Genomic DNA, 13,177 nt, shown 5'->3' with positions numbered 1-13,177 from the left:
AGTAACATACAAAACCTGTGGGAGAAGGGGACCAGAATACAAAAACAAAATATTAAACAACAAAATACACAAAAATAGTTGTGGGGAATTGTTGTAATTTTAATAAAAATTACATGAAGAGTAACATATATTAGGTTGAGAAAAAGAGAAGAAATGTTTGTCCCACATAAGAGAATGAAGGGAATTGATAAGTATATAAGGTGTTGTGAGGGTGAGTGTTGTACACTCATATTTCCTTCTGCCACATAGGAAATTTATTGATAAAAATAAACTCATTATATTAAGTTCGAGTCTAAATTTGTGTTTGAAGTGTTATAGAGACTAGATTGAATATGGAGGTGCTCCACATGTGGGGGCCTCGGCCCCGAATGACAGACATTTGCCTCAATCTTAAGATATATTTTTTTGCAGCAAAAATATTTGAATTTTTTACACCAAATAGTTTTTAAAAATAAATTCTGATTTTTATTACTTAAGTTTCAGTTTCAGATTTCATATTTTAAAATTGAAATTGAAAATCAAACCCAGTTGTTGTTACGTTTTGAAAATTAAGTGCCATAATTGGCTGGTTCTTAATACTGCATGTGAGGAAGCTTATAAAAGGCCACTCCTCATTCTCTCAAACACACACCTCTCAACTCTTCCCTCAAAACTCTCTCTCTCTCTCTCTCTCTCTCTCTCTCTCTCTCTCTCTCTCTCTCTCTCACTTATCTCTCTTAAAATTTTAGAATATGAGTTTCTTATTTCATTTATCTTGGGAGAAATTACGTTGTACCCAATGAACTACTAATGTAGGACATGTATTTACATCAAGATTGTTGGAAAAATTTCAGTTTCAGCAATAGATTATTTGTGTGCTGACACAAATTGCTACAGTAGATTTTGGCATGTTTGGTTAAGTGAATTAACAATGGAATAATTTAGCACATCAGTGCTAATTAATGTGTCGAATCTGACCAACGATAAAATTAGCATGATTAACAAAACCACTTAGTATAAAGAGCGTAGATTTGTATCTCATTTTCAGAGCTCGTCTTATCTAAGTAGCTGTACCATGTCTCAAGTGTGTGGTTGGTGGTTACTAAGCAATAGTTTTAGACGGTTCTTTTTGTGAGTATGCGGTTAAATAGTGTGATGGCGTCAGGTGTTGGATCTGACATAAGTGTTTTCAAAAGCTCATAGTCGCTAGTTTCTTACTTGCTTGACTAATATTTGTGAAATTACTAGGTCTTAGAAGCTTGATGGTAAATTTAATTTTCTTTATTTGAAGGTAGATATGATTATCATGTTTAGATATAATAATCGAAATCAAGTCATTTTTTTTTTTGAAGAATAAGCTTGAAATGAAGGATGAGGGTGAGACTGATGTAATTCTTGACATCAAGTTGTTTCATTCAACTCATTTCTCAATCTTACTATGTTGAGAAGAAAATTGAGAAATTTGGTTATCAGAATAATAGAATTCTAAGACACCTTATGACTTCTGTCCCTTTATTAAAAAATGAAAGTGTTGTTCTGGTTGAACAACTAAGATATTCCCAAATTATTAGGAGCTTACAGTATCTAGCAAATGACACAAGATTAGATATATCATTTTCTATCTAAAAGTTGGCTAGATACACTAGTTGTCCTGACAGAACCCATTTGGGTGCTTTGGATAGAGTACTAAAGTACTTGATGGGTACAGTGTCACTAGCTATACGTCATAGCCGATTCTTTGTTGTTCTTGAGGGATATAGTAATGCTAGTTGGATAGCCAAAAACTCCTGGAGTAATGGTGGTTCAGGATAAGTCTTTACCTTAGGTAGGGGCGCAGTCTTCTAGAAATCTACAAAACAAACTTTGATAACTCGGTCTACTTTTGAAGCCTGGTTATGTGCGTTGGATACAACTGGTACCGAGGTAGAATGACTATTTGGATTGTTATCATAACTTTCCATCGTAAGCCAGCCTATTCCACATATTGTTGTACATTATTATAGTCAAACCACAATTGCAACGTGAATCATAAATATAACCAAAAGACCAATCAACACATCCAACTTAGAATAAAGTCTATAAGGGCATTAGTGTTGGATAGAGTAATTGACATTGACTTTGTGGGGACAAAGGACAATATAGTTGATCCTTTAACAAAAAGATTGGACCTGGCACAAGTAAATAAATTAGATTGGGGATGAGACTAAAAAACCATCATTGATGTAACTATGAAGGCAACCCGACCTTCTAAGTGGAGATCCCACAAAGAAGGTTTAATGTGGGACTAACAAGATGTAGGGTATGTCAAAGCACCAAAATAGACTGATACTTTGTATCTAGAGTTTGTTCCCTGTAATTCTAGAAGGTGCTAATACTGCAAGTATAGTTAACTTTGAATGAGGTCGAATCTTTTAAACGAGATGCTAGCAGTACATTCCCGAAGACGCCCAACTAAGTGATTGTAGTTGTTTAGTCGCAATTAAGGAATTAGGCTATTCCTGAAAGCATTCATGAATAGGATCATAACATATGGCCTATAGTATCAATCCTAAAGATCAACACAAAGCCGATGGCTTGTTGTTACTAAGACGTTATCACACTCACAGGCTCAAATTCAAAGCTAAGTTCCATTTGACATGGTGATTAAATCTATAGATTTGTAGGGAATTGTTGTAATTTTAATAAAAAATTACATGAAGAGTTATATAAATTAGGTTGAGAAAAAGAAAAGAAATGTTTGTCCCACATAGGAGAACGATAGGAATTGATAAGTATGTAAGGTGTGTGTGGGGGTGAGTGTTATATACTTATATTTCCTTCTCCCACATATTATGTTCAAGTTTAAATTTGTATTTGAAGTATTATGAAGAGTAGAGTGAATATGGGAGTGCCCCACACGGAAGCCACCCGCCTGGCTCCGAGCGATGGGCGTGGGATGTTTGGACGAAAGTCTTAGGTTATATCTTTTTACAACAAAAATATTTGAATTTTTTAAACCAAATGATTTTTAAAAATAAATTCTGATTTTTATTACTAAAGTTTCAGTTTCAGATTTCATATTTTAAAATTAAAATTGAAAATCAAACCCAACTGCTGTTACGTTTTGAAAATTAAATGTCGTAATTGGCTGATTTTTAATGTTGCATGTGAGGATGGCTATGAAAGGCCACTCCTCATTCTCTCAAAGACATCCTCTCAACCCTCAACACACACACACACTTACTCTCTACTATATTATTATACTTGAATAACTAATACCACATGTGGAGGTAGTATAAAATAGTCCTAAACTTGCACCAAAAAGTAAATAATTATTGTACTCTCAAAATTTGACTGAGTAATGATAATAACAACAATAATAATAATAATAATAATTTGTAGATTCAAAGGTAATTTTTCTACTAGAAACATGTGATCTATCATACATCCATATATCTTACAATTTATACATAATCTTTTCAACATTCATATAATTCAAAATAATTCTATCACTCAATTAGTACGATGCTCGAAATAAACGGGCCTAAACTACAAATAGATGAATTCATAAATCTCTCTCACAAATGTTTTCTTTCCTACAAAAAAATGGAAGAAAGAAGGAAAGTTTTTATTTTGACTTTTGAACTTTTCTCGCCTAAAAAACATCAATCCCTCACTCCTCAACATCTACTACAACTACTGCTGCTGCTGATCAGCCGTCGAACAAAAGGGGCGCCCACATAGTTCTAAGAGCGAGCTGCAGCGATGGCGTTCGCATCATCCATATCATCTCCATCATATTCTTTAACCAATCTTTCTTCTAAACCCAATAAAATTTTAACGCCGGCAAGGAAGATCCACTCTTTCTCTCTCGTCCCGCGTCCTTCCGCCTCCGGGTAACTCTTTCTTGCTAAGCATTTATGCGGGAGCTTTTGTAAATCACAGGAATGGGTTTTTCGTTTTCGTTCCTTTATCTGGGTTTTGTAAATCATGAATGAATCATAAGCACTATTAAAGATTCAAACTTTGTGTGGATTAAGATTCAGATTGTAACTCCTTATTTATAGCTTTCTTAAAAACACTAGGAGTTAGTTCTCCCTGTTGTATTCTTGGTTTTTTGAATTTAATATAGAAGGGACAGGACCCGAAAGGAGCGCCACACCGATAGGGTGGTTCTTTTTCTTTAAAAAAAAAAAAAGATGTCTGCGTAACCTTTATTTGACTTTCTGTAAAACCAAAATAGAACAACTGAAGGCTTGATTTTCAATGTAATGTTTTTGCATCAATGTTAGTCCGGAAATGCATGCAGCCCCTGGGTTAAGTTAAAGTTTTTTAATGCACACTTCATTTTCAAGAAATTGATCTGGTGAACTCTTTTACACGAGCGTAAAGTTTTTTGTTTTGTTTTTTCCCCCCTGGCTTTATTCAATTCATAATTGAAAATATGGCCAAGTTGTGTGATTATATGGTCACATGCTGCATTGTTTGGCACTAGCTTCCAACTGATACATGGAACAGGGGGGTGGTGGAAATTGTTGGGTTCTCCAGAGTACTTCTCCTAACTGATATAGATGACAAACAATGATTTTACAAAGGCATTGCCTTGTTAAGAAACTTGGTGAAAGATTTGTCTCTCATCTCATGGATCTATCTGAAGAATGCCTAGAAAGTTTAGTTGCTCATTGTTTCATTCTATGTACTGACTTAAACATTTGGTGCTCTATAACGTACTTAGAATCCAGACCAGAGAAAGAGCAAGCAATGTAAAATTATTTGAACTGGTACAAGTCTGAGACCTTTCTTGAAATCATTTCCCTATATATTAGACTGGCAGAAAAAGGAAAACCCATGCTACAACATGACCATATACTTTATTGAGTGCGACTGACAGGATTTTATTTTGGCTTATTGTGATTGAACCATAAATTAGTTGGACTTCTTGCTTGGTATTTTAATAATTAACTTTTTGAGTTTTGCAGAAACATGAAAACGATCATGGTTTCTGAGATCACCTTTGCATAGTTGTTAAAAGTGAAAAAGAAAGTGCTTGCCATGGTGCAGGCGTGCGAGGCGCAAGCCCAGCGCCATTTTCAGAAAATGGTGCTGGGCTTCACCATGGCGACGGAAAGGCGCGCGAGGCACAAGCTCAGCACCATTTTCCGAAGCCCAGTTTTTCAATGATTGAGCTTCACCCATTTCAAATAAATGGTGATGCCGTGGCGGCTGGGAGGAGCGCCGGCGGCAGGGGGTGGCTACAAGGGCGAAGAGGCACGGAACAGGGTAATGCTTTAGGTGCCGTGAGGGAGGGCGCTAGTAGCAGTCGGCAGGGGTGGAGGGTACACCAAAGGGGTGCCGGAGGCAATGGCACAGGCGCAGAACTAGAGTTTCAGAGAGCTCTTCTCTCGCTCTCGCTTTCTTTTTTCCATTTGAAAGGAGAAAAGAAAAAAAGGAAAAAAGAAAAGAAAAGAAAAGAGGAATATAAATTTGAAAGACAGTAGTAGAAGAATGTAGGATTTTCTAAACCTTTTAACTTATTTTTTTTAAAGAAAGTAACAAAAAAATGTTAAAGAAAAATAGAAAAGGAAATAGAAAAGTTGGAGAAAATTCTTCACTAGTTTTTTTCAATATTTTTTTAATGGTATAATTGTTAATATAGTTTCTAGTATTTATATTTAATTACTCGTGTACTGTTGATGTTAAAAGATATTAATGTATGTATATATAATTCATATATGCAAATATGCGCGAGTTTTAAAAAGGCGCGCGCCACGCCATGCATCATGGGTCCAAGCACAATGATGCACGTTTGAGAACCAGCATCATGGACATAAGAATAAAAGGGACTTTTGTAATGCGTATGCTTTAGTAATAATTTGATTTTCTCCAATTGAAACAGAAACAAAATAAGTATCCTTAAAAATATAGCATTTGTCCATTCACAGTACTATGTGATGCTTAGTTTGTAATTTTATCTTGTTGAAATGGCTAAGATTGCTTGATTATTATACTAAACTTACCGTTATGCATCTTGTTGATCTTTAAAAAGTTTTACTGTTTATAAGGTTGAAGTTCTCATGAATTTCCTTGTTTTCTACATTCTGTTTATTCATGTTTTCGCAGCTGTTGATATATATTTGCTGTTCTTAACCACAGAGTCGGCTATGCTTTGCAGCTGCAAGGAATGGATTCATTAAATTTTAACCCATTTGCTTCAGTTGCTAGTGCAGGTTTACCTTCCTTTTCACTTAACATGTGAATTTGAACTAGTTAGAGTGTAGAAAATGTCAATAATAAGCTAAAAGTTTTGCTTAACAATTTTATTTTAGATGCTTTGCTGGATGAAGCTGTGGAAAAAGCTCACCTTCCAAAGGGCGATGCTTGGTCCATTCATAAATTTGGTGGAACCTGTGTGGGAAATTCTGAAAGGATACTGACTGTTGCCAACATTATTGTTAAGGATGTGTCAGAAAGGAAGTTGGTTGTCGTGTCCGCAATGTCAAAGGTGACAGACATGATGTATGATCTCATATACAAAGCACAGTCCCGAGATGATTCTTATATAATTGCATTGGATGCTGTTCTGGAAAAGCACAAGTCAACAGCAGTTGATCTACTTGAGGGGGATGACCTGTCTAATTTCTTGGATCGGTTGCATCAGGACATCAATAATCTTAAGGCAATGTTACGTGCAATATATATTGGTATGTGTATGTGATGCTATGTGTGTCTACTGTGTTGGGCTTAACAGAAAACAAAAGTCCTTGCAGCAATTCTTTTGTATGATTTTTTGTGAATGATCATGCAAAAATATTTTGTATTGCCAAAAAGAAGAGAACAGAATAAGTTAAAAAAGTTCAGTAATCCTCCTCCAAGTCACTTAAGTTGTTCAATGGCAAGAAAGTTTGAACAAGTTCACGCGTGTGTTTTCCAACTCCTATCCCCTATGTTGTATATTTGATCTACATGTGCTAAAGCAACTGACAAGAAATATAACTTAATCAATTTCAGCAGTTTATATGTGTTCTCCATGAATTTTGTCAACCGCTACATTTCTATCCCTGCACAATAATGGGCAGTTATTCTTTTCAGTACAGGGTTTCTGTTCTTGCTGAGATGATCTTTCCTCAATGTTCAAGTTGCATTCTCCAATGTCCAATCCTATCCACATACAGACTTATCTTTCAAATCTTGTTGCATGCTTCCATGAATTACTGCTTTACTCTTTTTCTTATTTCAGCTAGTTACAATTGTTTTTTGTTTATTTAACAAGGAAATTGTTTTCTTCTGTAATGACTTAAACTCTTGATGTACCACAGCTGGTCATGCAACAGAATCTTTTTCAGATTTTGTTGTTGGACATGGCGAATTATGGTCTGCAGAATTGCTCTCAGCTGTTGTGAGGAAGGTGCTTCTTATACGTGATGCTTTTATTAATATGAATTTCATCAACTCACAAATTCCATAATGAAAGTGCTTTTGTTCTTAATATTTATTCCCCTTGGTCTTGTAGAGTGGGTTAGAATGTAACTGTATGGATACCAGAGATGTCCTTGTTGTAAATCCTACAACTTCTAATCAAGTTGATCCGGATTATTTGGAGTCGGGCCGAAGACTTGAGAAGTGGTGCTCCCAAAATTCATGTGACACAATCATTGCAACTGGGTTCATTGCCAGTACACCCCAGAATATTCCTACGACTTTGAAGAGAGATGGAAGTGACTTTTCGGCTGCAATTATGGGTGCTTTATTCATGGCACGTCAAGTCACAATTTGGACTGATGTTGATGGTGTGTACAGCGCAGATCCTAGAAAAGGTTTGTATATTGGTTCAGACAGTGTCACTTTAAAGGATTATACCAATTGTTCCTGTTTCACCACTGCTATTTAGAAGTAGTATATTAGCATTTTAAACAAGAATTTACATGACATTTTAAATCTTCCATTTCTTAAATTATTTGGCAGTTAGTGAGGCTGTGATATTAAAGAAATTGTCTTATCAGGAGGCGTGGGAAATGGTAATCCTTTTCTGATACTGTTCAAAGCTATCAAGCTTATGCGTTAACATAGTAATCATCAATTCCTTTACTACTGTGCAGTCATACTTTGGGGCAAATGTTTTACACCCACGAACAATTATTCCAGTCATGAAATATGGCATTCCTATTGTTATAAGAAACATTTTCAACCTCTCTGCACCGGGGACAATGATCTGCCAGCCTGCTGGTTTGGAGAATGAAGATGGTGAGCAGGTGGAGTCTCCAGTTAAAGGATTCGCAACCATTGACAATTTGGCCCTAGTAAATGTTGAGGGGTATGCTTTCGTTTGTGAATGAGTATAACCTAGAATGCAAAATCTGTGTCTGAATTCTTCCTTTACTATGATGAGTTGTTACTTGCAATACTTTTGCAGAACCGGAATGGCAGGTGTTCCTGGCACTGCTAGTGCAATTTTTGGTGCTGTGAAGGATGTTGGCGCTAATGTAATTATGATATCCCAGGTATTCTCTCTTATTTTTTTGGATCTTGTTAATGCATAATGTAGCATATCCATAGAGGAATCTCACTGATTTACTATGCAGGCTAGTAGTGAGCATTCTGTGTGTTTTGCTGTACCTGAAATGGAAGTAAAAGCTGTAGCTGCTGCTTTGGAGTCTAGATTTCGTCAGGCCTTGGATGCTGGCCGTCTCTCTCAGGTTGTTTGCTTTTCCCGTAGATGTTACGACTCATGTGTAAATTCATGTACAATAATTGACAATTTGAGTTGCATAACCATTGTCCTTGTGAAGGTTATACCTGCAAACTAGATTATACAACTGCCTCATACTTGAGTATTCTTTTCCATTATATACATGAACTTAGAGTAAATTACATCTACACCACCTAAAATTTATCATAATTAGAAAAAAATCCTCATTAGATGAAAAGTTATATTCACACACCTTGAGGTGTGCTCCATCTTGCATTTACCCCATTCCATCATGTCCCGCAAAAACTTCATATGAACCTCCAACTTTCCACTTCTTTCAGTTGGCAATTTTTGTTGACTAAAATTTTGACCAACTTTTTGTTGAACAAAAATGCCCTCTGGGCTCAACTGTAAGCTCCTTTTACATGAGATGAGGTATTTGTGATTAATGAAATAACAAGTGATATTTTTGTATACTTTCAATAATTCGTCTTTTTGTTGATATAAATGAACGGTTCATATCTCATTTGATTTGAATTGAACGCTTTAAATTTGACATTTTATAAATACACCCCTATATTTGTTTATAAAATGCATAATAAACAAATTTATAAATTATGTACGAATATCTATATAATAAAATATATATCATACTTTGTATCCATATATAAAAAGCATCTAAATTTAAATGTATATAGAAATATATGAATATATAAAATATACAAACATGGAGTATGTTTTTATGCATATATAAAATATATAATACATGAAAAACATAAAAATATTTTTTAATTATATATGATAAAAAAATATAACAAAATAGTTTCTCATATATAATATAAAGTATAAATAATATCCACAAAATACATGCAACTCGTCCAAAAGTAAAAACAAAAATGCATACAAGAGTATTTGAATATACATACAACATTAAAATGTAGTATATGTATAGATAAACAAACATATTATATATATTATCAAATGCTTTTTATATATTATATACAAATATAATCTATATTTGTATGTGATTACTAAATTTATTTTATATACTAGGCATCAAATGTATGTTTATTCAATTAAACGTCAAATATGGACTGTGAATTGAATTAAATGAGACTTGAAAATTTGATTTTTTAAAATCAGAATATGGACCGTTACAAATATTATAAAAACACTCTGTATCTTTCAAGATGTCCTTGAGGGCACAACTGTCTTCATCTGAAGTAGGGTTATGGTCCTTAAGGAATTACATTCTAACTGTTCTTTCGAGTTAAACTTTTCAATATGACTGAAAAATTCTTTTGTAATGGATGAAAATATTGTTGACAGCCTTATATAAAAAGATCATCATTCATACATTTTATAGTTCAGTTATGTACAAATCTATTTCATGAAATTGAGGTATTATTATCAACACCACGAGTAGGCCGTGACATGTGATTCCAGTTCCTCTTGTGTACAACTTGTGACCCAATCTATGTTTTGGTGCTCTGAAAATATTTACTTTATAAACAATGATAAATTGCCTGAGTAGAATCTCTTCATAGCAGTTGAGCACATCAAATTTTTCATCATCAACCACATGATTGTACGACGTTACACAGAGAAAATGAGGTTAGGCATATACTGCATCTTTTAAGCAATTTGTCTAATATTTGGATTTTCATGGACTTCTACAGATTGCAGTAATTCACAATTGTAGCATTTTGGCAGCGGTTGGTCAGAAAATGGCGAGTACCCCTGGAGTTAGTGCTACACTCTTTAATGCGCTTGCTAAGGTTGGCTAACTCATGAATCTTTTCAATTCTTCATCTTTCATATAGTCATGTGTAGTTCAACTATCACTCCAGCAGAGGCTCTCTCTTAAATGTGTTAAGTTTGCTGATTATAGTTGTTCAATAATGTGGTTTAAGTAACTTATCACCTTGTCTCCTGGGTGTAGACTCTTCCCACCACAAAAAGAGAGTGTAGAAAACTCTCCATTTGCAGGATATCTTCTTCACCCTGTCGTTTTACAGGCTAATATTAATGTACGTGCTATAGCTCAAGGTTGTTCTGAATATAACATCACGGTAGTCGTCAAAAGAGAAGATTGCATAAGGGCTTTACGAGCTGTGCACTCGAGATTTTATCTGTCAAGAACAACAATAGCCATGGGAATTATTGGACCTGGATTGATTGGTGGGACATTGCTTGATCAGCTAAGGGATCAGGTATATCTTGATATTGTGATCCTTTAATTTGTAATGCATCAGGCTCTGTATATTTAGACTGTTCAATTTTCTCTTACACTTGGATAATGAATTAGAGGTATGTCATGAAATCATGATATGCAGGACCTTTCTGGATGCACAATTCATTTTTAGTAGTATTGTTGAATACCAGTCAACAAAGGACAGAGCTAAAACAACTCATTACGAACTGATATCATTCTGTGTTATACTAGAGTTTAACTCTCTGTTAGTACTTAGATACAATTCAGGCCTAAATAATATTTTCTGGAGTTTACACAGTGCTAAAGTTGCCTTCTTTTCTGGGTGTAGTTGATCGTGGTCTTAATCACGACGAACTCTGTTATTCCCTGATTGACTAAATTTTCATGTTATGCACCCATCAATGAGTTTTCATGTTATGCCTTTCAAATTTATGAAGATAAAAAACCTTCTGCATACCCTGCATTTTCAATTGTGTGTTTCAACATGTTTAGTTGATTCTCTATGCAGGCAGCAATCCTCAAAGAAAAGTTTAACATTGATTTGCGTGTGATGGGTATTACTGGCTCAAGGACTATGCTCTTGAGTGACACGTAAGTTATTCATTCAATTCAGCTTAAGACAAGTGTGCAGCAAAATTGGCATTTTAAATTTTGATCTTTATTGACAAGCTATTCATCTCAGCCTTATAACCAGTATGCTGCAAAGATGGCACATTAATTTTGACAAGCACTTCTGTGTTGATGAATGAGGCAGAGGATAAATTAAATTTACTTTGACAGAGATGGTATGGATGTGGTTTTTCAGCATGACTGTACACAAAAAACAATTTTCTATCCTTTCAAGGTTTTTTACCAAAGTAAATGGAAAGAAGCAGTGCTGTTATGCATCTTTGCTGCCAAAACCAGATTGAAGTACTGCCTTGGCTAGAAGCTTGAACTGCTTGGAGGGTACACAGATCTTAATATTTGTGCTTCCTTGGTTGGAGTTTGACCAAAACTTTTCTTGTTGTAATAGTTCTTAATGTAGAAGGTTATGCATTTAGTTGATACCTCATGAATATCATATATGTTTCCTACATTGTAAGAATTATCATCTTTAGGTTTGTGTCTCCTTTCAAATTATCCCCGTCATCTTTTGTAGTAGACATCTCCCTGCAACGGAAGAGTAATAGTTTGAATGAAAGTTAATCATACTTTAACCTCTAGTAGGGTCTATGTCACTTGCATGTGTTCCCCTGCAGCTGGTTATTTGTGGAGCTAGTTCTGCCTATATTAATATTAGGGATAATTACGCTCTCCTCCCATGAGGTTTGGTATAATTACACATACACCCCCTATTGTTTGGGAATTACATTTAGCATCCTGAGGTTGTTTTTGTTTAACAAATGAGTTCCTCTGTGAGTCAAAATTTACTGAATTTGCTGATATTAATAAAAAAAAAAAAGAAAAAAATCTATATTAACCCATGATTGATTTATTGCAGGTCATAAATCTTTTTACGATTAAATTATCCTCGTACGCTTTCACGCGTTAATGCATTTGAAGAGGTATATCTTCACTGTTATAAGTGTAATTTAGACCCAAAAAATTATTTGACCTGTAATAAGTCACTAGTGAGTCAATCGAGGGCAAATATCGATTTTCATTCAGTTTTTTCTTTTTTTTTTCTTTGTTAATATCAGCACATTTAGTGAATTTTGACTAATAGAGGGACTTATTTATTAGATGGAACCAAACATCAGGGGTGCTAGTTCAAACTACATGGGGCCTACGTGTAATTACACCAAACTTCAGGGGAGGGAAGTGTAATTATCCCTTAATATTAATACCATTAGTTCATAGGTTTCTGGCTTTCTGCACAAACTTGTTAGCTTACCCACAGCCTTTCACAAATGATGAATAATTTTTGGATTTAACCATGCCGTGCATACTTCTTTGAATTAATCTAGGGGGATTGACTTGTCAATATGGAGAGATCTCAAAAAAGAGAAAGGAGAGAAGGCTGACCTGCAGAGATTTGTTCAAAATGTGCATGGGAATCATTTCATCCCAAATACTGTCATAGTAGATTGCACTGCAGATTCTTATGTTGCCAGCCATTACCATGATTGGTTGCGTCGGGGGATACATGTGATTACACCAAATAAGAAAGCTAATTCAGGACCACTTGAGCAGGTAATAGTAAACTGACGCTGGCACCTGAGCTAGTAAAAAGTTAAACTAATGCAATTTTGGGATGTGCCATATCAACTGTGTTTGGCTTGTTTGGATTTATTGCCCCTGCCGTATATGTGCAGGTTATAATTTGCTGTGTGCAT

At 34.9% G+C, this 13,177-nt stretch overlaps 1 protein-coding gene across 3 annotated transcripts in view; it reads left to right on the top strand.

The window, feature by feature from the left end:
• The window catches only part of LOC105159569 (bifunctional aspartokinase/homoserine dehydrogenase, chloroplastic), a 12,253-nt gene continuing 2,625 nt past the window's right edge, over positions 3,550-13,177 (top strand). The window contains exons 1-14 of one of the 3 annotated variants that reach the window (XM_020692585.1): positions 3,717-3,854; positions 5,020-5,465; positions 6,112-6,185; positions 6,285-6,659; positions 7,275-7,363; positions 7,469-7,772; positions 7,921-7,973; positions 8,055-8,269; positions 8,369-8,456; positions 8,538-8,651; positions 10,324-10,422; positions 10,663-10,857; positions 11,368-11,450; positions 12,809-13,034. In XM_020692585.1, the coding sequence (XP_020548244.1) occupies positions 6,140-6,185; positions 6,285-6,659; positions 7,275-7,363; positions 7,469-7,772; positions 7,921-7,973; positions 8,055-8,269; positions 8,369-8,456; positions 8,538-8,651; positions 10,324-10,422; positions 10,663-10,857; positions 11,368-11,450; positions 12,809-13,034 (1,887 nt within the window). In that variant the 5' untranslated portion in view covers positions 3,717-3,854; positions 5,020-5,465; positions 6,112-6,139. Of the gene's footprint in view, positions 3,855-4,937; positions 5,466-6,111; positions 6,186-6,284; positions 6,660-7,274; positions 7,364-7,468; positions 7,773-7,920; positions 7,974-8,054; positions 8,270-8,368; positions 8,457-8,537; positions 8,652-10,323; positions 10,423-10,662; positions 10,858-11,367; positions 11,451-12,808; positions 13,035-13,177 lie in introns of all 3 variants that reach the window. The other 2 variants (XM_020692586.1, XM_011076675.2) reach the window with 2 other exon arrangements.

This window comes from Sesamum indicum, linkage group LG3 (genome assembly GCF_000512975.1).
Source record: "Sesamum indicum cultivar Zhongzhi No. 13 linkage group LG3, S_indicum_v1.0, whole genome shotgun sequence".
In the NCBI taxonomy this organism is placed as follows: Eukaryota; Viridiplantae; Streptophyta; class Magnoliopsida; order Lamiales; family Pedaliaceae; genus Sesamum; species Sesamum indicum.
The sequence above is the reverse complement of the archived record's forward strand: the minus strand, read 5'-3'. Positions and strand labels throughout refer to the sequence as shown.